This window comes from Artemia franciscana, chromosome 13 (genome assembly GCF_032884065.1).
Source record: "Artemia franciscana chromosome 13, ASM3288406v1, whole genome shotgun sequence".
Taxonomy (NCBI): Eukaryota; Metazoa; Arthropoda; class Branchiopoda; order Anostraca; family Artemiidae; genus Artemia; species Artemia franciscana.
Genome location: NC_088875.1, coordinates 45061873 through 45084708, shown reverse-complemented (window position 1 = coordinate 45084708; position 22836 = coordinate 45061873). Strand labels below are relative to the sequence as shown.

The 22836-nt window shown below is 33.9% G+C and overlaps 1 protein-coding gene across 1 annotated transcript in view; it reads right to left on the bottom strand.

Moving 5' to 3' along the window:
- LOC136034987 (galanin receptor 2a-like) overlaps nt 1–22836 on the bottom strand; it is a 146297-nt gene that overhangs the window by 121886 nt on the left and 1575 nt on the right. Inside the window, exon 2 of the mRNA XM_065716556.1 lies at nt 2137–2558. Coding sequence (XP_065572628.1) covers nt 2137–2558 — 422 coding nt within the window. The remainder of the gene's footprint in view (nt 1–2136; nt 2559–22836) is intronic.

The window sequence follows — 22836 nt, the reverse complement described above, 5'->3', positions numbered from 1 at the left end:
GTAATTCAATTCGTAAGTTATCTATATTTTTTTAATAATTCAAAATTTCGTAAAAAATTTAAGTTCTAGTTGCCTTTTTAAGGAACCAAAGAATTGGAAAGCAACTAGGCTTCCTCTCCCGCTTTTTTATCAAAATCTTCCGATGAAAAGTGTGAGAAAGCGATTTAGCCCCCCTCCCCCCTAAAAAATTAATATGCAAGTTTTGTTTTAATTATTCATGTGTTGGGAGCCAAAATCAAAACATGCATTAATTCAAAAACGTTCAGAAATTCAATAAAAAAGCAATTTTTTTTTAACTGAAATAAGGAGCGAAATTAAAACGTAAGACAAACTGAAATTACTCGGTATACGAAAGGGGCTGTTCCCTCCTCAATGCACCGCTCTTTACGCAATTTTTTTTTTACTATTTTAAAAATTAGAGCTGAGAGAAAGAGTCAAACTTTAGCGCAAAGAGCGGGTCCTTGAGGAGGGAAAAGCTCTTTAAATATACTGAGTAATTTCTGTTTGTTTTAAGTTTCAATTTCGCTCCTTACTTTCAGTTAAAAAACTTGTTTTTTTATTTAATCCCCATTAAACCTGCGTCAGACCATATTTTAGATTATGAGTTTTCAAGTGAAATAATTGAATAAATAGTCATTAACTCGTAAAAGTCCTGCCAGAGTGTCAATTCACTAAAATGTGGGGATTAAGAGAAAAGTGTATTTTTAAAATTCTACGCGGGTTTTTGTTGTTTCTTCGATTTTTTTTCAATTGAAATACCCAATAGTTACTTTTTCAATCAAAATAAAAAAAAATTTCCGAAATCTCCGCGGGGGGGGGGTGTAATCTAGTTGGGCAATTCCAAGTTTATCTTGCTCTTCCTGATTCATGCTCCTCCTGCAGCGTTATGCTCCTCCCTCTATTCTCTTACCTCGCAGGAGGGACTTCACTGAATCTATACCCTATTTCCCTTTTGTGTGTATAGTTAAACCCTCGCTACTACTACTACTAATTCTACTATTAGTAACAACTCTCTGCAGCACAAAACCGTATGTGGCCAAGACAGATACGCATGCTCCTTCTCTACCCTAATCTATTCAAAGCCTTTCCCTTTACACCCTCTCAAGAATTTTTTGTTTCTCTTAAATATGTCCATACAACATTCCCCTACCCCATTCGGGAACGACCTGCTGTTCGTTTGGCCCTAGACGGTTGGCCGACAACAACAAGCTTTGACAATCTGTTATCCATCGTCAGCAGAACATGTCCCGGCCATCACATCCTTTATCTCATTATAACCTTAAAAACTGGGATTGAACCACATTTTTCAGACAGCTTAATGTTTGAGATACGGTCAGTCAGTCAGGTACCCAAAACTATCCGTAGGCAATTTCTCTGGAAAACATCTAGCAAATCTTTTTCCATCTACCAATACGCCATCACTTCAGAACCATGCTTGAAAAATTTCATGACTGTAGCTTCCAATGTCCTTATCTTAGTTTGCATACTTATCTTCTAATTCTTACGAACTTTTTTTAACTGCAAAAAAATACCCTGGGCCTTGGCTATTCTACTTTTAACATCTTCATTGCACCCTCCGTCATAACTAATAGAACTACCAAAGTTAGTGAAGCTGTCCACTTGATCGATGTTCTCCTTATCCAAAATCATCTCTTCGGATTCTTTATTTTTAGTCTTAATGACTTACTCTTGTCAATGTTAATTTTTAAACCTATTATTGAATCCTGAACTTGCAAAACCTTTAAAAATTCTTTTCATTTAGCTAACATTTTCATCTCGGATGCTTAAATCTAGTATGCTTAAACTCTTAAGGGTAAAAAAGCATTTTTCAATGAAAATACCCATGAAATTGTTTTTCAAAATTTAGGAGGGAAAAAATCTAGGGCAATTTCGCCTCTCCCCAGTTCAGGCCATGAGTATCCCTTCTATTTCTCTTTTCAGCTCTAGGGTTAAACGCTTATTCTCAAGAGATTTCTTTTTGCAAATTCAATTTTGAAAGTTAATCATGTTCTTCATCATTAATATTTTCTTCTTGTTCTGCTGATCTAGAAGATGGGAGGGAAGGAGCACCTTTATGTGATTAAACAAAGGCAGGGAAGTGGAAACATCTCAAACGATCAAACGAACTAACATTACCTTTCAATTGAGACAGCAGATAAGTTGAGGACAGAAATGGCAAAAATTGTTGATTGCAGATAATACGAGAGTCTGCAAATCGTTCCACTTTCATCCCAGTGTGTCACAAAATAGGTTGCTGTTTCCATGGGAATGCACAGAGCTAATAGTGCTAGGTCAACTACAGCCAGCGACAGAAGAAATAACGTTGTTGCAGAGTTTGATTTGGTATCAGTTGCCATACCAATTATGGCAACAAGGTTGCCGAGCACACCTATTACGAACGTTACAGAGTAGATACCAATGATCTGAATGAAGTCTGGGTTGACATTCCATGGCTTAAGCATAGAGTGAGGATCTGCTGTACAAATAATTTGAGGCACAGCAGAATAGTTGCTGCAATTCTCATAATAAACTTGCTCGCCGTCTATGATACTTTCCATCTGCAAAAGTAAATCATTGTCTATGTAAATTTTAGTGTTAGTTTTATTTATTTATCACAAAAAAAAATCAAATATACCAGCCATTTAACTACGGTGGAGAAAAACTACTGGAGCCATGCTGGTTCGCAGTAGCTATCATTCTAACCTTTACTTTACACTAAACAATTATATAAATCTAGAAAAAAAATAGTATTCATTAACATATAAAATAAGTAAATTCAAAACATAACAACAAGAGAGAAAGCATGAAAAATAAAGTTGAACCAATACAAAAATAAGACATATACACGTAAACCACTCCCCTCAAAATTCACTCTCCTCCCCATCCCCCCAAAAAAGCCAACAAAATGACCCCCCCCCCCAAAAAAAACAACAACAAACTAATTATCATTTAAAAGACAAAATCTAATTTTAACAATTTAAGGGTTCGGCTGCCCTAATTCTCACATGGAATGTATTTTACACGCTAGATACTAAGCATCTCATCAAGAACCCAGACCTATATCTACTCTTGACACCAAAATTGCATACACTAAGCTCTGATTTGTTCGTTAATTTTGAAAAACACTGCAAAATTTTCACACGAGACTTTTGTAAAAAATATAATTTTTTTAAACATTTTTATTGTTTCTTCGTACAAGTAATATTTTTTTTGGTCGACTAACACAGAGCATACAACTAATACTATTATTCGCTATGTTAAAAATTCGCAATTCTTAAGATGGGAGACGCTGAGAATTTCAGGAAACTCTTCCTTCTCTTACGAGCCAAACGCTCGCTGTTAGTGCTTAATAATAGTGCCCACTAAGTTATGATTTTGATGTTATTTTTGAAAAATAACGTAAAATTAAACATATTCCAGATCCTTATAATTTTGATGAACATTTCTAGAATGGTGTTAAATTCCTCCATCAAAGTAGCTTGACTATAATTCTAACACAGTGGTCGGCAAACTTATCAGCCAGAGAGCCAAATATGAACGTTACGCAATTTTTATAGAATGTGGAGACAAATCAGCTTGTTAAGTAAACCTTTTTTGCACTAAACAAGTAGTACATTAAATAAAACTAAATTTAGGCTCAATAAGTAATTTATTAATAATTTATCAAGAAGTAATTAATCCGAACTATGTGCTTGCATTTCTTTGTATGTTGCTGTTTAAATATTTGGCATGATTCCAAGTTCTCATCAATAAGACGACTTCTCAGCTTACTTGACAATGTTCATTCTTGTAATAGATTGTTCGCGCATATATGCAGATCTGAAAAGGGAAAGGACGGCAAACGCAAGCTATTTCAGCTGATCTGCTCAGCTGATCTTAGCTGATCTTAAGTCAGGAACACTCTTCCAAGCGTTGAACTGCTCACGTCTCCCTTCTCCAGGTCATTCAAAGCAGACCACTTGTGTTGTGACCTAAGATTATTATTTTCTTCTCAACTATTTCCGATTCAACGCGAAGACATTCAAATTTAGAGTGATTAATTTCCTTGTATTTTAAATCCAGAAACTGTATTTCAAGGCTACCAATGTCAATTTCAAGAGGAAAAAAGTTCAACTTGGGTTATCGTAGCATTTTTAACAAATGCTAAAGTTTTTCTGCTGTTTTTAAATTCTTGAACCTGCTGACAACTCATATTTGAAATTACGGTTTTAAAATGGATAGTTATTAATAGAGGAATTATTTTCTTGGCAATCTTTCAGTAGGCTCAGCAAGTGGAAGAATTTTTCCCTTTCATTATCCCCAGCAAAAATGGCTATATTTTTCGAAAGTTATTGCTTCTTCTAACATTGAAAAAATAAAATTTCCTTTCCCTTGATATTTTCGATTAAGCTGATTTAGATGAGACCTAACGTCTACCATGACATGAAAGTTTGGGATCCACTAAACGTTGGTTAGCTTTGGATATTGAACGCCCTTCTCAAGGAGAAATGCACTAATTTCTGGAAAAAGGGACGCAAAACTTTTAAAACGTCCCCTCTTGACTTGTTATTCAATTTATTATTAGAAAAAAAAACACATAACAACAATAATAATAAAGATCCTAGAAGTGAACTTGTTAAGGACCAAAACAACAACAAAAAATCGAAAATGAAGAAGAGAAAAAAAGAAAAGAGAAAACATGGGTAATTAAAGCAAATTGAATAAATATTTAGAGAAATATAATATCAAGATTTTAGTACATTGTTAAATAGCGTCCGAAAACTTGTGGGTAGCTCGACACTGGAGGGTATTAAATTCCACTGAAGTATAGGTTTAGAAACTGGGGATCGCTGGGCGGAACTAGAGATACACTTGGGGACAATGAAAGAACGGTTGGATGAACGGAGACAGTAGCCTTCAGAATTGTCAAACAGTTCGTGGTAACGAACTGTAGTAAGGAGCGACCCGGCTCAATAGTAACCAAAACTCTAAAAAATGGAATTTTGATACCAATAGCTACATCAAAAGAATCGCATTTTAATGCTGGTTTTAAATATATAAGTTTCATCAAGTTTAGTCTTACCCATCAAAAGTTACGAGCCTGAGAAAATTTGCGTTATTTTAGAAAATAGGGGGAAACGCCCCCTAAAAGTCATAGAATCTTAACGAAAATCACACTATCAGATTCAGCGTATCAGAGAACCCTACTGTTGAAATATGGAATTTTGCATTTTTTGCCAGAAGGCAGATCACGGATGCGTGTTTTTTTTTGTTTTTTTGTTTTTTTGTTGTTTTTTTTTCTTTTTCCCAGTGGTGATCGTATCGACCCAGTTGTCCTAGATTGTTGCAAGAGGGCTCATTCTAACAGAAATGAAAAGTTCTAGTGCCCTTTTTAAGTGACCAAAAAAATTGGAGGGCACCTAGGCCCCCTCCCACGCTAATTATTTTCCCAAAGTCAACGGATCAAAATTCTGAGATAGCCATTTTATTCAGCGTAGTCGAAAAACCCTATAACTATGTCTTTGGGGACGACTTACTCCCCCACAGTCCCCGTGGGAGGGGCAACAAGTTACAAACTTTGACCTGTGCTTACATATAGTAATGGTTATTGGGAAGTATACAGGCGTTTTCAGGAGGATTTTTTGGGTTTGGGGGAGGGGTTGAGAAGAGGGGGATATGCTGAGGGAACTTTCCTTCGAGAATTTGTAATGGGAGAAGAAAATTTCCATGAAGGGAGAGCAGGATTTACTGGCATTATTTAAAAAAAAAACAATTAAAAAATAAAAGGGAAAAAGCTTTTTCAGCTGGAAGTAAGGAACAGCAATAAAACTTAAAACAAACAGAAATTATTACCCATATGGGGGGCTCACCTCCTTCTAATACCTCGCTCTTTACGCTAAAGTATTTTCAGTAATTTCAACTACTTATTCTACGGCTTTTGTGATTCAGGGGTTCATTCTTAATGAATTGGGATAAAATTTAAGCTTTAGTGTAAAGAACGAGGTACTGACGATGGGGTGAATCCCCTCATATATGTAATAAAAACATGAGAATACAAAAGTTCTTTACGTAAGCTAATTTATAAGTTACGTAAATCTTTTACCAATAAAACGATTCGTAAAAAATTAAAAGTTCTAGTTGCCTTTTTAATTAACCAAAAAATCGGGGGGCAACTAGGCTTCGTCCCCCGCTCTTTTTTTCTCAAAATCATTCGATCAAAATTATGAGAAAGCCATTGAGCCAAAAAAAAAAAATATGCAAATTTCGTTTTGATTATTCCTCTGCGGAGAGCCAAAATCAAAACATGCATTGATTCAAAAACGTTCAGAAATTAAATAAAAAAAACAAGTTTTTTTAACTGAAAGTAAGGAGCGACAGTAAAACTTAAAACGAACAGAAATTACTTCGTATATAAAAAGAGGCTGCTTCCTCATCAACACCCCGCTCTTTACGCTAAAGTTTTTTACTGTTTTAAAAAGAAGAATTGAGAGAAAGAGTCAAACTTTAGCGTAAAGAGCGAGGCGTTGATGAGGAAGCAGCCTCTTTTTATATACGAAGTAATTTCTGTTCGTTTTAAGTTTTACTGTCGCTCCTTACTTTCAGTTAAAAAAACTTGTTTTTTTTATTTAATTACTATTAAAATAAGATAATAAGTGGGGAGGAAGATTTTTATGGTAAGCGGAGTATGCAAGGGATAGATTTAATTTTTTGATGATTTGTTCTAAAGGAATAATACCAAAATCGGAGTACAAGTCCTTGGTGGGATATAGTCGTGGCAACCGAAAAACTGCTTTGACGGCACGGTTTTGAGCAGATTTTAATTTATTGGTAACTGAAGGATAAGTATTTCCCCATACAGATCCGCAGTATGAGATATATGAGTAAATAAAAGAATAATAAAGGGTGACAAGGATATCGGGAGGAAGAAAATGATTCACACGATTAATCATACTTACCTGTCGCAAAATTATGGCTCTGATATAGGACACATGTGTTGCAAATGATAGGCAGGAGTCTATGTGGACACCAAGAAACTTGGCAACTTCGACCTGCGGGAGGAGATTGGTAGAATATTTTAGGCCAATTGCTGGCTGAGCTTCATTTTTTTTGTAAGGGGTTCGAAATAATACCACCTGACTTTTCTTGCTGTTAATGGTCATGCAGTTAACGAGAAACCACTCCTGTACTCTACTCAGAAGGGTTTGAATAGAGGTGACGACGGATGGTAAATTAGGACCGGTGATGAAAAAGTTGCATCGTCAGCAAAAAGTACTGGGTGCACTGATGGACCCAGGTCCGTAACCAAATCATTAATATAAAGGAGAAAAAGTATTGGACCAAGAACAGAGCCCTGTGGGACGCCCCTCCGGACAGGTAGGGGATGTGAAGTCACCCCGCCCAGACTCACACTCTGTACTCTACCAGAGAGATAAGAGCCGAACCATGAGAAAGGAACTCCGCGAGTCCCTAGGTTATTGAGTTTACTTAATAAAACACTGTGATCAACCATGTCAAAGGCCTTTAAAAAATCCAGAAATAACCCCAATACAGCATTTTTAAGGTCAAGTTGGGAACGTTTAAACTGTGTGGCGTCTATTAGTGCATGAGCAGTTGACAATTTGGCACGGAAGCCATATTGATGAGGGCAAATCAACGAATCTGATGAATGATTCCCAAATACAAAGGGAGAAAGACGTCTGAATATAATTCTCTCGAGCACTTTAGATATAACTGAGAGAAGTGAGATTGGACGATAATTGCTTATCTCAGACGGATCGCCTTTTTTATGAATCGGGATAACAATTGCTGATTTAAATATTTCTGGGAAGACTCCATTGGTCATAGACAGGTTTGCTATGTGCACAATGGGTTCACAAATATAGGAAGATACGGTCCTAAGAAGCTTATTACTTATGCCAAAGAAGTCAAGTGTACTACTATTGGAGAGAGATTCGATAACTTGAAGCACCTCTTTGCGATCAGTTGGAAAGAAAAACATGGATCTGGGATTCTTGCTAGGGTGTACTGACTGTCAGAAGGAACAAGAGTTAGCATTCGGAATATTAGTGAAATAATTATTAAAAGCATCTGGTACTGAAATTGGGTCAATTAATCTGCCACTGATGTCCTTAAGGTTAATAGGTACAGATCTTGAATTCCTTTTTTTGAAAGAATTTCATTTATTGTAGACCAAATTTGTTGCAAGTTCCCTTTGCAGTGAGAGATTTTGAATAACAATAATTTTTCTTTGCTTCCCGGATGAGTCTGGTATATACGTTTTTGTATTTTTTATAATTAGTCAGGTCAATAACGCTACTGGTTTTGCAAGCTAACTTATATAGGACATTTTTTCGGTATGAAGAGATTATCAGGCTATTAGACATCCGGGGGCGTATATGGGTAGTTTTTCGGTTTGATTTACGAACTGGAAAGGTTGAACTGATAAGATCACTCAATCCCTGTGTATAAATACTTGTGGCTGAATTAACATCCTGACAATCCAAAATCTTGGACCAGTCGAAGGATTTCAAACAATCCGTGAACCGGTTCATATTCACAGTATCATATATTCTATTAGACGTAGGGGTATTAGTTCTACGGGGTTGAGTAGCTGATAGGGAGGGTAAGGAAAGATAGATTGGAACTCTCTATTTCAAATAAAAAACCCTTTTGTTAAAATGAAGTCGATAATTGTAATGACTAATTCTATAAATTTACAAATTTCTTCCGGGAACGTTTGTTCCTTGATGAATGATAAACAAGTATTTTGTGATTAATTTTTTCTTTCAAAATAGCAATAAACCCTTTTTCTTACGCCGATCATAGTTTTGGCCCCATCTGTTGATATCAATAGAATTTTGTCGAGGGGAATATGATGTTTTTTCACACACTTAATTACAGCACTTGTAATATCTTGTAATGTGTCCGACCTTTGATTAGTAATTAAACAAAAAACAAGTTTTTTAAACGAAAGTAAGCCATTTAGCCCCCCCCAAAAAAAAATAATATGCAAATTTCGTTTTAATTATTTATGCGTGGAGAGCCAAAATAGAAAAAATGCATTAATTAAAACACGTCCAGAAATTAAATAAAAAAATGTTATTCACCATAGTTGAATGACCTAATAACTATGTCTTTGGGGACGACTTACTCCCCCGCAGTCGCCGTGGGAGGGGCTGCAAGTTACAAACTTTGACCTGTGTTTACATGTAGTAATGGTTACTGGGAAGTGTACAGACGTTTTCAGGGATATTTTTTTGGTTTGGGGGAGAGTTGAAGGGGGGTTTTACGTGGGAGGATGTTTCAAGGGAGGAACATTTTATTGGGGAAGAGACTTTCAATGGAGGGGGGCGCAGGATTTTCTAGCATTATTTAAAAAGAAGAATGAAAAAATAAATATGAAAAGTTTTTTCTACTGAAAGTGAGGAGCAGCATTAAAACTTAAAATGAACAGAAATTATCATAAATATGAGGGGTTTACCTCCTCGTAATACCTCGCTCTTTACGCTAAAGTATTTTGAGTAATTTCAACTATTTATTCTACGGAATGTGATTCAGGGGTCATTCTTAAGGAATTGGGACAAAATTAAAGCTTTAGTATGAAGAATGAGGTATCGACGAGGGGTGAGCCCCCTCATATACGCAATTAAAACATACGAATATAGAAGTTCGCTACTTAAGTTAATTCGTAAGGTACGTATTTTTTTACTTATGAAGACGTTCGTAAAAAATTAAAAGTTATATTTGCCTTTTTAAGTAATCAAAAAATTGGAGGGCAACTAGGCCTCCTCTCTCGCTCCTTTTTTTTCAAAATCTTCCGATTAAAACTATGAAAAAGCCATTTAGCCGAAAAAAATAATGAATATGCAAATTTTGTTTTAATTATTTATGCGTGGAGAGCCAAGATAAAAAAAAGCATTAATTAAAAAACGTCCAGAAATTAAACAAAAAAAAAGTTTTTTTAAATGAAATTAAGCAGCGACATTAAAACTTAAAACGAACAAAGATTACTCCGTATATGAAAGGGGCTTTTCCTCCTCAACGCCTCGCTCTTTACGCTAAAGTTTGACTCTTTCTCTTAACTCTACATTTTAAAACAGCAAAAAACTTTAGCGTAAAGAGCGGAGCGTTGAGGAGGAAAAGCCCCTTTCATATAAGGAGTAATTTTTGTTCGTTTTAAGTTTTAACGTCGCTCCTTACTTTCATTTAAAAAAAACTTGTTTTTCTTTTTGTTTAAAATTCCATTTTTTAGAGTTTTGGTTACTATTGAGCCGGGTCGCTCCTTACTACAGCTCGTTACCACGAACTGTTTGATATTCTTAAAGTTTCGTCTTTTGGGCCTGAAGGAGATATAATTTTTAAAGTAAGTGACACTTGTTCTGCATCATTTATGTAACAAGACTTGTCAACCGCTTTTGATAAAGCCACAACCAATTTCAGATCTTCCATATACTGTGTATATTCGAACAAATTTTAAATGTTCTAGTGTCAATGGTTTTGAAAGAAAATATTTGCTTGGTTCTTAAAATCTTTTATCTTACGCCAAAATTTATATATATATATATATATATATATATATATATATATATATATATATATATATATATATATATATATATATATATATATATATATATATATATATATATATATATATATATATATATATATATATATATATATATATATATAGGCGATATAGATTGTATTGAAGATTTCCAATCACCAGTGGCTTCTCCTTAAAAATTAAATTAAAAAAAAAACATATTTTTCAACTGAAAGTAAGGAGCGACACTAAAACTTAAAAATAACAGAAATTATTCCGTCTATGAAAGGGGCTGTCCCCTCCTCAACGACCCGCTTTTTACGCTGAAGTTTGACTCTTTGTCGCAACTCTACTTTAAAAACAATAAAAACTTTGGCGTAAAGAGTGGGACGTTGAGGAGGGGATAGCCTCTTTCATATACGGAATAATTCGTTTTAAGTTTTAATGTCGCTCCTTACTTTGGAATAAAAAAATACTTATTTTTATTTAATATCTGAACTTTTTTGAACTAACGGAGGTTTTGAATTTGGCTCACCGTACATGAATATTTAAAACAAAATTTGCATATTAAATTTACTTTTTTTAAAACTAATAACAATCTTATACTAACCTAAGTTTAATTTTAGTTTCAGTTGTTTAAGAATGACTCCTGAGTCACAAAGGCTATTTAGTTAGAATAATAGCCTTTTTTAAAAGTCAAACACGAAATTTTAGCGTAAGAGCTAGCTACTTATGAGAGGCAACCCATCTCATATAGGTAATATTTTCTGTTCGTTTTAAGTTTTAATGTTGCTTCTTACTTTCAGTTGAAAAAAGATTTTTTTTATTTTATTGCTAATTGTTTTTAAATAATGTCAGGAAATACAGCTCCCCCTCTATGAAAAATTCTCTTCCCCCCACGAGAAGTTTCTCCATGAAAAGACACTCCCACGTAACTTAAATTAACAATATTTGCGGAACTAATTTGTAAGGCATGGTAACAAAACGACCAAAGATGTCAAAACTATTTTTATGAAATAGAGAGTCACAAGTTGAGCAATTCTCAAATTACTGATATGAATGAAAGAAAAGATCTTCAAAAGATATACGTAATAATTTATGTTCGTTTTAAGTTTTAATGATATTCCTTACTTTCAGTAGAAAAAAAACATTTTTTTATTATTTAATAACGACCACAAATACAATATTTCTGGTTTATTATCACACAAAAATCATAGTTATGAAGCTGCTTAAGATAAAATTAAATGCTAAGATTGGCTGGAAGATAACGCAAAAAAATTATTGCTTATATCGGCAATTTTTTCAAAAAATTTGAACTTTAGTGTAAAGAGCAAGCTATTGACGAGTGGGTCAACTTCCTCGTATACTTCATATGAGGCGGTTCGCCCCCTTGTCAATACCTCGCTCTTTACGCTAAAGTTTGAATTTTGTTCTAATCCTTTAAGAATGACCCCTGAATCACAAAGGCCGTTTAATTAGATAAATAGCTCTTTTTAAATTACTAAAAATACTTTAGAGCAAACAGCAAGTTATTGACGAGGGGACGAACCACCTCAAATACGTAATAATTTGTGTTCGTTTTAAGTTTTAATGTTACTCCTTACTTTCAGTTGAAAAAACTTGTTTTTTCGATTTAGTTTCTTATAGCACCCCCTTCATAGAAATTATCTTCCCCCATGAAAAAATCCTCCATAAAAAGATCCTCGCCGGTAACCCAATCCCCCACCAGAAGGAATCTCCCCTAAAAACAATAACAAATACTATATGTAAACAATGGGCAAAGCTCATAACTTGCAGCCCTTCCCCTGGGGACGGTGGGGGATTAAGTCGTCTTCAAAGACTAGTTGTTAGATATTTTGACTGTGCTGAACAAGATGGATATCTAAAAATTTTGATCTAGTGACTTTGGGGAAAAAATGGGCGTGGGAGGGGGCCTTGTTACCCTGAAATTCTTTGGTCACTTAAAAAGGGCACTAGAACTTGTAATTTTCGTTAGAATGAGGCCTTTTGCAAAATTCTAGGACCACTGGGTCAATACGATCACCCCTGAGAAAAAAACAACAAAAGCACCAATAAACATGCATCTGTGATCTTTCTTCTGGTGAAAAATGCTAAATTCGACATTTAGGCAGATAGGAGCTTGAAACCTCTACAGTAGTGTTTTCTGACACACTGAATATGATGGTGCGATTTTCATTAAGATTCTATGACCTTTAAGGGGTGTTTCCTCCTTTTTTGAAAATAAGACAAATTTTCTCAGGCTCGTTACTTTTGGTGGGTATGTCTAAACTTGATGAAACTTATATATTTAAAATCAGCATGAAAATCCAATTCTTGAGATATATCTATTGGTATCAAAATTCCATTTTTCAAAGCTTCTGTTACTATTGAGCCGGATCGCTCATTACTTACAGTTCGTTACCACAAACTGTTTGATTAAATTTGGTCTCCCCCTTTCTGTCTTACTCTTGAAACTAGGATGAAAACTGGCTCTACTTGAGGTGTCTCTTAACTATAGATTTTTTTTTTACTCAGGATTTTACAGCTACTAACATAGTTGCAAACTTTCTGGGAGGGGTTAGGGCTACAGCTACCCCTAAAAGTTTCCTCAGAGACATACGCCACAGAAAAAAGCTCAACGAAATTAGTAAATATTCACTTCTGGAGCAAGCCGCAGCCTGCCCTAGACAAAGAAAAGTAAATAAAATAAAATATTGCATCCATGAGTAATAAAAAAGGTTGTACCGTCAGAATTACTGATTTTGTCGATCCCCCTTTTTTTGACAGGTTTTCAAAGGTCTACATATTAGAAGAGGAGGAAAATGAAAACAAAGCAAGAAAAACACACTATTGGACCAGTATTCTTAAATTTGTGCGGATGGAGGTGGTTCGTTCGATCAATCTCAACAGTGGAATCCCACCTTTAATTTATTCCATCCTGCGTTAAGGCATGACTATTTTTCTCGAGCCATGTCCTGAATCTCACAAAGAATCCATTTTTGTTCCAAAAATATAAATCCATTGTCGTTCAGGCCACAAAGTTCTCATTTTCAAACAGTTCGTGGTAACGAACTGTAGTAAGGAGCGACCCGGCTCAATAGTAAACGAAACTCTAAAAAACGGAATTTTGATGCTAAAATATACATCAAAAGAATCGGATTTTCATGCTGATTTTAAATATTTAAGTTTCATCAAATTTAATCTTTGTCATCAAAAGTTACGAGCCTGAGAAAATTTGCCTTATTTTGGAAAATAGGGGAAAGCACCCCCTAAAAGTCATAGAATCTTAACGAAAATCACATCATCGCATTCAGCGTATCAGAGAACCCTACAGCAAAAATTTCAAGATCCTATCTACAAAAATGTGGAATTTCGTATTTTTTGCCAGAAGACAAATCACGGGTGCGTGTTTATTTGTTTGTTTGTTTTTTTTTCCCCAGGGGTCATCGTATCGACCAAGTGGTCCTAGAATGTTGCAAGAGGGCTCATTCTAGCGGAAATAAAAAGTTTTAGTGCCCTTTTTAATTGACCAAAAAATTTGGAGGGCACCTAGGCCCCCTCCCACGCTCATTTTTTCTCCAAAGTCAACGGTTCAAAATTTTGAGATAGCCATTTTGTTCCGCATTGTCAAAAACCATAACAACTATGTCTTTGGGAATGACTTACTCCTCCACAATCCCTGGGGGAGGGGCTGCAAGTTACAAACTTCGACCAGTGTTTACATATAATAATGGTTATTGGGAAGTGTAGAAACGTTTTCAGGGGATTTTTTTTTGGTTTTGGGGGTGGGGTCAAGGGGAGGGGGCTATGTGGGAGGATCTTTCCTTGGAGAAATATGTCATGGGGGAACAGAAATTCAATGAAAAGGGCGCAGGATTTTCTAAAATTACTATAAAAAACAATAAAAAAAATAAACACGGAAAAGTTTTTTTTTCAATTGAAAGTAAGGAGTAGTATTGAAACTTAAAACGAACAGAGATTATTACGCATATGAGGGGTGCTAAAAATACTTTAGCATAAAGAGCGAGGTGTTTAGGAGGAGATAAATACCTCGCTCTTTATGCTATAGTATTTTTAGTAATTTTAACTATTTATTCTTCAGCCTTTCTGATTCAGGGGTTATTCTTAAAGAATTGCGACAAAACTTACGATTTAGTGTAAAGAGTGAGGTATTAACGAGGGTACAAACCCCCTCATATACATAACAAAAATTAAAGAATATAAAAGTTTGTTACGTAAGTTAATTCTTAAGTTACGTATATTTTTTACTAATAAAAACATTCGTTAAAAATTAAAATTTATAGTTGCCTTTTTATGTAACCGAAAAATTGCAGGACAACTAGGCCTCCTTCCCCACCCCTTATTTCTCAAAATCGTCTGATCAAAACTAAGATAAAGCCATTTAGCCAAAAAAGGAATTAATATGCAAATTTCATTTTAATAATTTATATGTGGAGAGCCAAAATTAAACATGTATTAATTCAAAAACGTTCAGAAATTAAATAAAAAAAACTAGTTTTTTAACTGAAAGTAAGGAGCGACATTAAAACTTAAAACGAACAGAAATTACTCCGAATATGAAATGGGTTGTCCCCTCCGCAATCCCTCGCTCTTTACGCTAAAGTTTTACTCTTTGCCACAATTCTGCTTTTTAAAACAATTAAAAGCTTTAGCGTAAAGAGCGAGGGATTGCGGAGGGGACAACCCATTTCATATACGGAGTAATTTCTGTTCGTTTTAAGTTTTAATGTCGCTCCTTACTTTCAGTTAAAAAACTAGTTTTTTTTATTTAATTTATTAAAAGGACCAAGGTTCAATCGGGTTTAATTAAAAAAAGGGAATAACTGAACTTAAAATACACTGTTCCGTGACAAAACTCACGTTGAGACCAACTCCTCTAGATTGGAGCTTATTATAGAATTAGCTCTTTTGTCGGAGTCTATTTGGCAAAGATTATAGTTTGTTGTAGAATTAACTCTTTTGTCGGAGTCTATTGGCAGCAGCGAATTTCATTATCAAATTTTGTTTATAGTTTCATTTAAACTTCATCGGTAGCATAAACATAGACATGATGTACTTATGTTTATAGACTAAATGAAATTGTGTTTGTATATCTTTCTGAAATTCAATAATACATTTAAGCAGGAATTTTAAACAATCTGTCAGCTTAATTAATTTCTTTCCGCTTTAATATTTAAAGTTTATTTTTTCTCTGTCTTAATATTATAATTTTTAATTGTATTTTTTGGAGCCAAGACTTCTAAATTACATAACAGTACTTATTTCTAGATGTTCCATGTGATTTTGAATTATTTGTATTTTATTACTATGAAAAATTTTACCATTGGTCATACAATGAATAAAAACGTTAAATAAGGTGGCCGATACAAGTGTTTATGCCATGAAGAATGTAAAGATTGATAAACTGTAAATATTACCATTCATCACCAAAATAACTGCCAAAAATGTTACCATTGTTCACATAATTAATAAATATGTTGAAAATAGGTGATTCCCAAAACTCTTCATATCAATAAGAAATCAAACAAAACACTAAAATAAACACAAACACAGAGAAAAAAATTGAAGCCAAATTAACTTGGTGGACTGTGAAGAAAAAGTGGTGGAAAAAAAGTGGAAAAATTGGAGAAAAAGCCAAAACACATAGTCTGAGTGAGCTGGCATAACCCTTTTTCAGAATTGTTTTAAAATTTTGTCAATTTACTTGTTGATAGTCTATCATCCATCCATCTTATGGCAGAACTAAGGTAGATAGGCATGAAGTAAGGGTAACTCAAATAGTCTATTAATTCTATGAGCCATTTGAAGGAAATTGCAGACACCAAATAAAATATTTGCTAAGATTTATGACTGACCATGTTCACAGGACTTGCAGGCAATCGGGCAACTTAGATTGTTCATATTATATGAGCTTTGCTTACTTGGATAGCACTCTGGAATTGCAATGAGAATGCCCGAGATTTTTGGGTTGACTCATGACTGACATTGTCCGCTGGTCCTGTATGCAAACGGGGACTGAATTCGTTTGGACTTACAGGCGAACAAGCGACCTGATTCTAATAGGACTTATCTACCTAGAGTCTGGAGGGGGCTATTGAGCATAGATGGTAAAATAAACACGTAGATCCTGCTTTAGATGATAAGATTTCAAGAGTGGAAAATCCAGGTTATTACTTTTTTTCACTTTTTGAAAATAGAATGTCTTCATTATTAAGGAAAACTGTTTTTTTCATGACAAATTTAACTTTGTTTAAGCAAATTAGTGTCATTGTTGTTAATTCAAATTTAAATTTACTGTCATTGTTGTTTATCTAGTCACATTTTACTAGAAATAAATTCTCTCGCCTAGGATAATTATAGTCAAAATTTCTGAATCCTTGGTGCTCATTTTTATTTATATAGAATAAGTACAGGAATCCTATTTAATAAAACTTTGGAGATCGATTATTGATTTCTGTGTTAACTATAATAGTTTATTATTTGTTATTATTACATTATTGTTCTAAAATCACACATTCAATCCATCAGGCGTGCATTAATCACATTAAGAAGAAACCGGACTTTTCTCTCCGGACAGTGATAAATATCATACTACATAAAATGTGATTCGTTGGACTATTTTTCTTTGGCATTTTAGTTGATAAGGGCTAACTTACATGTTTTCGTTGTGAATGCCCATGGTCTATTATCAGTTTGTTTTTGTTGTGTTTTTTTTTCTATTGTTCTTATGACAGCTTCCCAAAACAGCATTTCCCTTTTTTTCATACCCTGAAATTCTTGGTTAAATTTACTCATGATAATACGAAGGGACCTCTTGAGATTTTATGTCAACTTGGCAGATAAATGCATTAGATTTTATTGTTTGTGGCTAGTTGGTTGCAACGTTTGAAATCAGTTGACCATTAATGAATGAGCTTAAAAATATATTATAAAAAATATTTCAGATAGTTATTGAACAGTCAAGGAAACAGTTCTTAACAGAGTTGGAATCAGAAACGTCTTAAAACCTCTTTTGGGGTTTTATTTTATTAGTGAAAAATCCATAAAAGAAGTTTTTCAAAGAAAATAGAGCTACTTTAAACCCAAAACCAGTGGGAAGAAAATGAAATAGTAATTCAAGTGTAAACGAAAGGAAATTACTATCAATAAAGATATTAAACCCAAAACAAACAGAAATTACAATGAATAAACAGATTAAACTTAAAATGAACACAAACTACCACAAATTGGAGCAGGGTTAGCACCCCTTGTGATTTGTATGGACCAGAAGGTCATCGACCTTTCATGAAAATAATTCGTATTTTGAGCTGTGGGTTTTATAAGTCATAATATAAAAAAAAAAACATTATTGACCATGATTACTGAAAAGGTATAATTAAATGCAGGTAGGTAGTTTAAATGAAAAATCATCATTGACCAAGACTACAAATTGTCTAATTAAACGCAGATTAATAGCAGGTTGACAATACAAATTTATATTATTTCCTTAAAAGTCTTCGCAATTTTGTGTATGTTAATGTTACAAACACAAAAATTTTAAACGTACTTTTTTCAAAACTTTGATCAGATATCTTTTTGAGGGAGGGCAGAAAAATGGGCTTAGAAGGGGACTGGTTGTCCTTCAATCATTTGAATCTTAAAAATGACACTAGAACTTTCATTTTTCAATTCAATGAGCCATTTCCAAAATTTATACGACCAATGGTTTGATACCATCACCCCTAAGCAATAAAAGACAGCAACAAACAAACAATAATACATAGAGCCCACACCAGTCTCTATTTAGACAATGCTGTTGATCTACCTATGATTTTCTCAGAGCGTTTGCAGAAGGCCTTTGGCACATGTCAAAGAGACTAGAAAACTTATGCGAGTAGGATCTTCGGTGGTTTGATACGGGAGGAGAGGCACTAAAACTAAATATGCCACTAAATAATAATAAAACTAAATTTAATAATAAAACTGCCACTAAATATTCAGCAACTAGCGACTTAAATAAAAAGTATAAAATTTCAAAGGAAATTAGAAAACTGTTGTAACTAATCTACAATATTATAGAATTAAAGGTAAAATTTCTGTGTAAGTTGTATTTAATTAACATTTTTGTTATCAAGAATCACCTTAAGCCAAAATCTAGTCAGCACAAAGCAGGCTAGGGCTAGTTAAGTAAGCTCGTTCAAAGTCCGAAAGATATAAATCCGAACTGGCCAGCCATAACAAAAATAAAAATCGATTTGTGACATTCTTCTTAAAAGTGAATCTATAGCTACTAATGTTGGTGAAGTCTTACAAAAATCCCCAAGGGAATAGGTTAAAATAAGATCTAGGAAAATTGTAGCATTGGAAGCTAACAAAAGCAATATTTCACGACAAAATAATTTATTTCATATTCATTTTATTTCATCCAGTCGTTTCGGTGACCTCATTGAAGTAGCTCTAACTAACTTCTGTCGTGTTCAATCACAGTAGTATCAATTGTATATATAAGTACTGGTATTTTATTTCTTAGTTTTAGATTTTATTTCATTTTAGGTATTATATATTATTTTAGATTTTTTTTTTTCTTCATCCACTATTAGAGTTGAAGACACCTTGTTTTATTGAGGCAAAATATCTGCGTCGTTTTAGTTTATCTTTTCCTTCTATCGGCCATAGTCCCGTTTGTTTTCTTCATCTTGAGATCTTTTTTTCTCTCTTTGTTTAAGTAGATTAGTTTGTTTTAAGCTGTTAGGCCTTATGGTAACGGAATTTTCCTTTCTTAACCCTCTCTTACATTTTGAAATGCCTAAAAGGATACGTCATTGTCTTTCTTACATGCTATTATATCTACCAAAAATCGGAATTCGATTTGTCTTCACTTTAAATGAACGAAACGTTTTCCTTTAAATCATTTTGGCATTTTCAGAATCCTTGGAATTCTTCTCACAGACTTGATTCATAATTCTGAGAATCTAGAAATATCGAAATGACTTTTAATTGAATTTCTGATTAATTTAAAGTTAAGTAATGTGAAGTTCAGTTTTTGGCAGATGTGACATTATCCAAGACCGGCAACGAATGATCCAGCCGTTTCAAACAAAGCATTAAATCCTAGATGTCATTAGTGATTTTTTCGTTTGGAAACTGCCTCCAATTGACACTTTTTTAATTTTCCCATACCCATATGATCATATGATCAGTAAGACGTTTCTAAAATTCTCAGCGGCTCCCATGCAGAAATAAAATGAGCTGGTATGATGTTCAGTTAGAACAGTGGTCGGCTAAGTGCGGCTCTAGAGCCACATGTGGCTACTTAGGTCCTTAAGTACGGCTCTGGTACAAATGTCCATGGAAGGTACAATGATATTTTCATGAAAAAAGTGATAAGAAAATATTTACATCTTCTTTTATAAGTTAAAACTCTTTCATAAATCGAGAACATATTTCTAACCGCATGCGTATTTACTCTTCATTTTCATTTTTGACTCGCTCATATACTCGGTGCCACATATCTTCTAACCGCGTGTGTCTTTACTCTTCATTTTCATTTTTGACTCGCTCATATACTCGGTGCCACATATCTTCTAACCGCGTGTGTCTTTACTCTTCATTTTCATTTTTGACTCGCTCACATGCTCGGTGCCACATGTCTTCTAACCGCGTGTGTCTTTACTCTTTATTTTCATTTTTGACTCACTCACATGCTCGGTGCCGCATGTCTTCTAACCCAACGTGTATTTACACTTCATTTTCATTTTTGACTCGCTCACCTAATCGATACCGCATGTCTTCTAACCGCGTGTGTTTTTACTCTTCATTTTCATTCCTGACACGCCGTTACTTTTCTTCTAACCGTGTTTTCGTTTGTTCTTCGTTTTTATTTTGACTCACTCACATACTCGGCGCCGAGTGTCTTCTAACCAAGTGTGTATTTGCTCTTCATTGTCATTTTTGATACGCTATAACTGTCGTTTTTGTATATCTTCTAACCATCCGTGTATTTGCTCTTCATTTTCATTTTTGACAAGTTTTGGGGGTTTTGATTACTTCTGACAATTTAGCAATGGCCTTTGCTTTAGATGCCGTATTGTTGTTGTCACAATTGATTTTATTACATAGTCATTTGCAAAAACCAAAATTAAGGAGCTTAACGAATTTTCTTAGACGTCTGAACGTCTCTAGATCTTTTTTTTATGCGAGAATATCCCAAGATACCAATTTTGCGAAAAAATATGGAGCCATATACGAGAAAAAATAAATAAAAAAATACACACATATCCAATTATTCTCAGGCATAAATACGGCTAAACACAATTTTACATAATATAGACAACTTTTATTGAGAACTTTTTTCCTTTATGAAAATTATCGAATAAAACTATTTCCACGAAAAACTTTAAAGCCATTCATTTGTCCTCCTGTAAAGTTATGAAAGTGTGAGGCACGCCGTCCTGTCTTGAATAGGACGACATCAAGAAAAAGGTTTGTTCTACTGGCACTTCCTAAGATAAATATCGAACTTATAGGTGTGAGCTTAGATGTAATACAAAATTGCCAATGACGATCAAATAGAAATGTATTTTGCCACCGCCCACTGGACTATATTTTAGATCTATTCACACCTCAAAAAAGCGATTTTGCAAGATTCTCCTTTTGGTTTCATATAGTTATTAGCTTTTTGGGGCAACATTGTTTTCGTCAAATTCATCGTGTTCAACTGTGAAAAGTCAATTAGCAAAACTAGCTCGTTAAGTTTTTCAACGCTTTTTATCCGTACAAATCCAAATATTACCAATACGTTGCACTTGACACACAATAGAACACACTAATTCACATAGCTTTTTACTTAGTTGAACACCCCCTAATATTACCTGAAGTTTACAAAGTCCTTGTTTTTTTTGTTAGTTTGATTATTTTTTTCTTCGCTGTTTATCGTTTTTGTTTATGTAGTACTCCGTACTTTGTGTTTTTTATACTTTTACGGGTAATAAAGTTCATTCATTCATTCATTATCAGTTAAAAAAAAGTAAAATTAATATGCAAATTCCGTTTCAATTCGTCATGTAGGGTGAGCGAAAATTGAAACCTGTATTATTTCAAAAACGTTCAGAAATTAAATATATATAAAAAACAAGTTTTTTCAACTGTAAGTAAGGAGCGATATTAAAATTTAAAACAAACAGAAATTTTTCCATGAAATGGGTTGTCCCCTCCTCAACGCCCCACTCTTTACGCTAAGGTTACAACTCTGCTTTATGCTCTTTCTTACAACTCTACTTTTAAAAAAATTATAAAAAATTAGCGTAAAGATTAAGACGTTAAGGAGGGGAAAACCCCTTTTATATATGGAATAATTTCTGTTCGTTTTAAGTTTTAATGTCGGTCCTTACTTGCAGTTATAAAAAACTTGTTTTTTTATTTAATAGTAAATGAAATCCCACCTTATTTTTCATTGAAAAACCGGTTTAATATCGGTTCAGTCAAAGTGATAGCTTCTCCCTTTGTTTATGGGCAGCCTTAACTCCATTTATCCTTAGAAAAGGCAAAACGCCTCCTCATAGTAGCTTAGAGACTGAAAGATCTCACATTATTATTGCCTTTCCGCACTTCTACTTATGTTCGACTTCAATTTGACTATATTTGGGTAATCTCCTTTTGCAACAGAAAACTGTAGATAAGGACACTTTCTTTCGCCTTTACCCACATCGCTTTTTGATTAACACAAGCACTATATTTAACATTGTTTTTCGAGGTTGCATTCTCCCGATTTGCTCTTACCCCTTATTTAATTTATCATCAAATCACCTCTGAGGAAAAAATGAATGAATAGATTCCCATCCCTAATTATTCTCCTTAATGGAAAAATTATATCTGTTATTTTCATAGAAATAGGGCTCAAACACTTATTACAGGCTATCTGATACACTAAAATAAATCTTAAAGTTTTAAAGATGTTTACTCCATATTTGGGCAGTATTTTCCCTTTTATCATATGAAAAAAAATGAAAGCATCTTAAATAACTCTAAATTTAATAATTAATACATATTTCAGTCAAAATAAAAAGTGGATTCAGCCACCATTAATACGCAGCAAAATAGAGAGAGATCGACTTTCGAACACAAACAAGAAAATAAATACGGAAAAAAAACTTTAAACAATAAATTTTCATAAAGAATAACAGCAGTCCGTTAGAACCAAGTTCAGTTAATAGATTACTCTGACAAACCCTTTCTAAATTTTACAGCTAAAGATAAAACTGAAAATTTTACTAATTGCATGGATTGTTTGAAAGGCGTTTTCTTTACGAAAA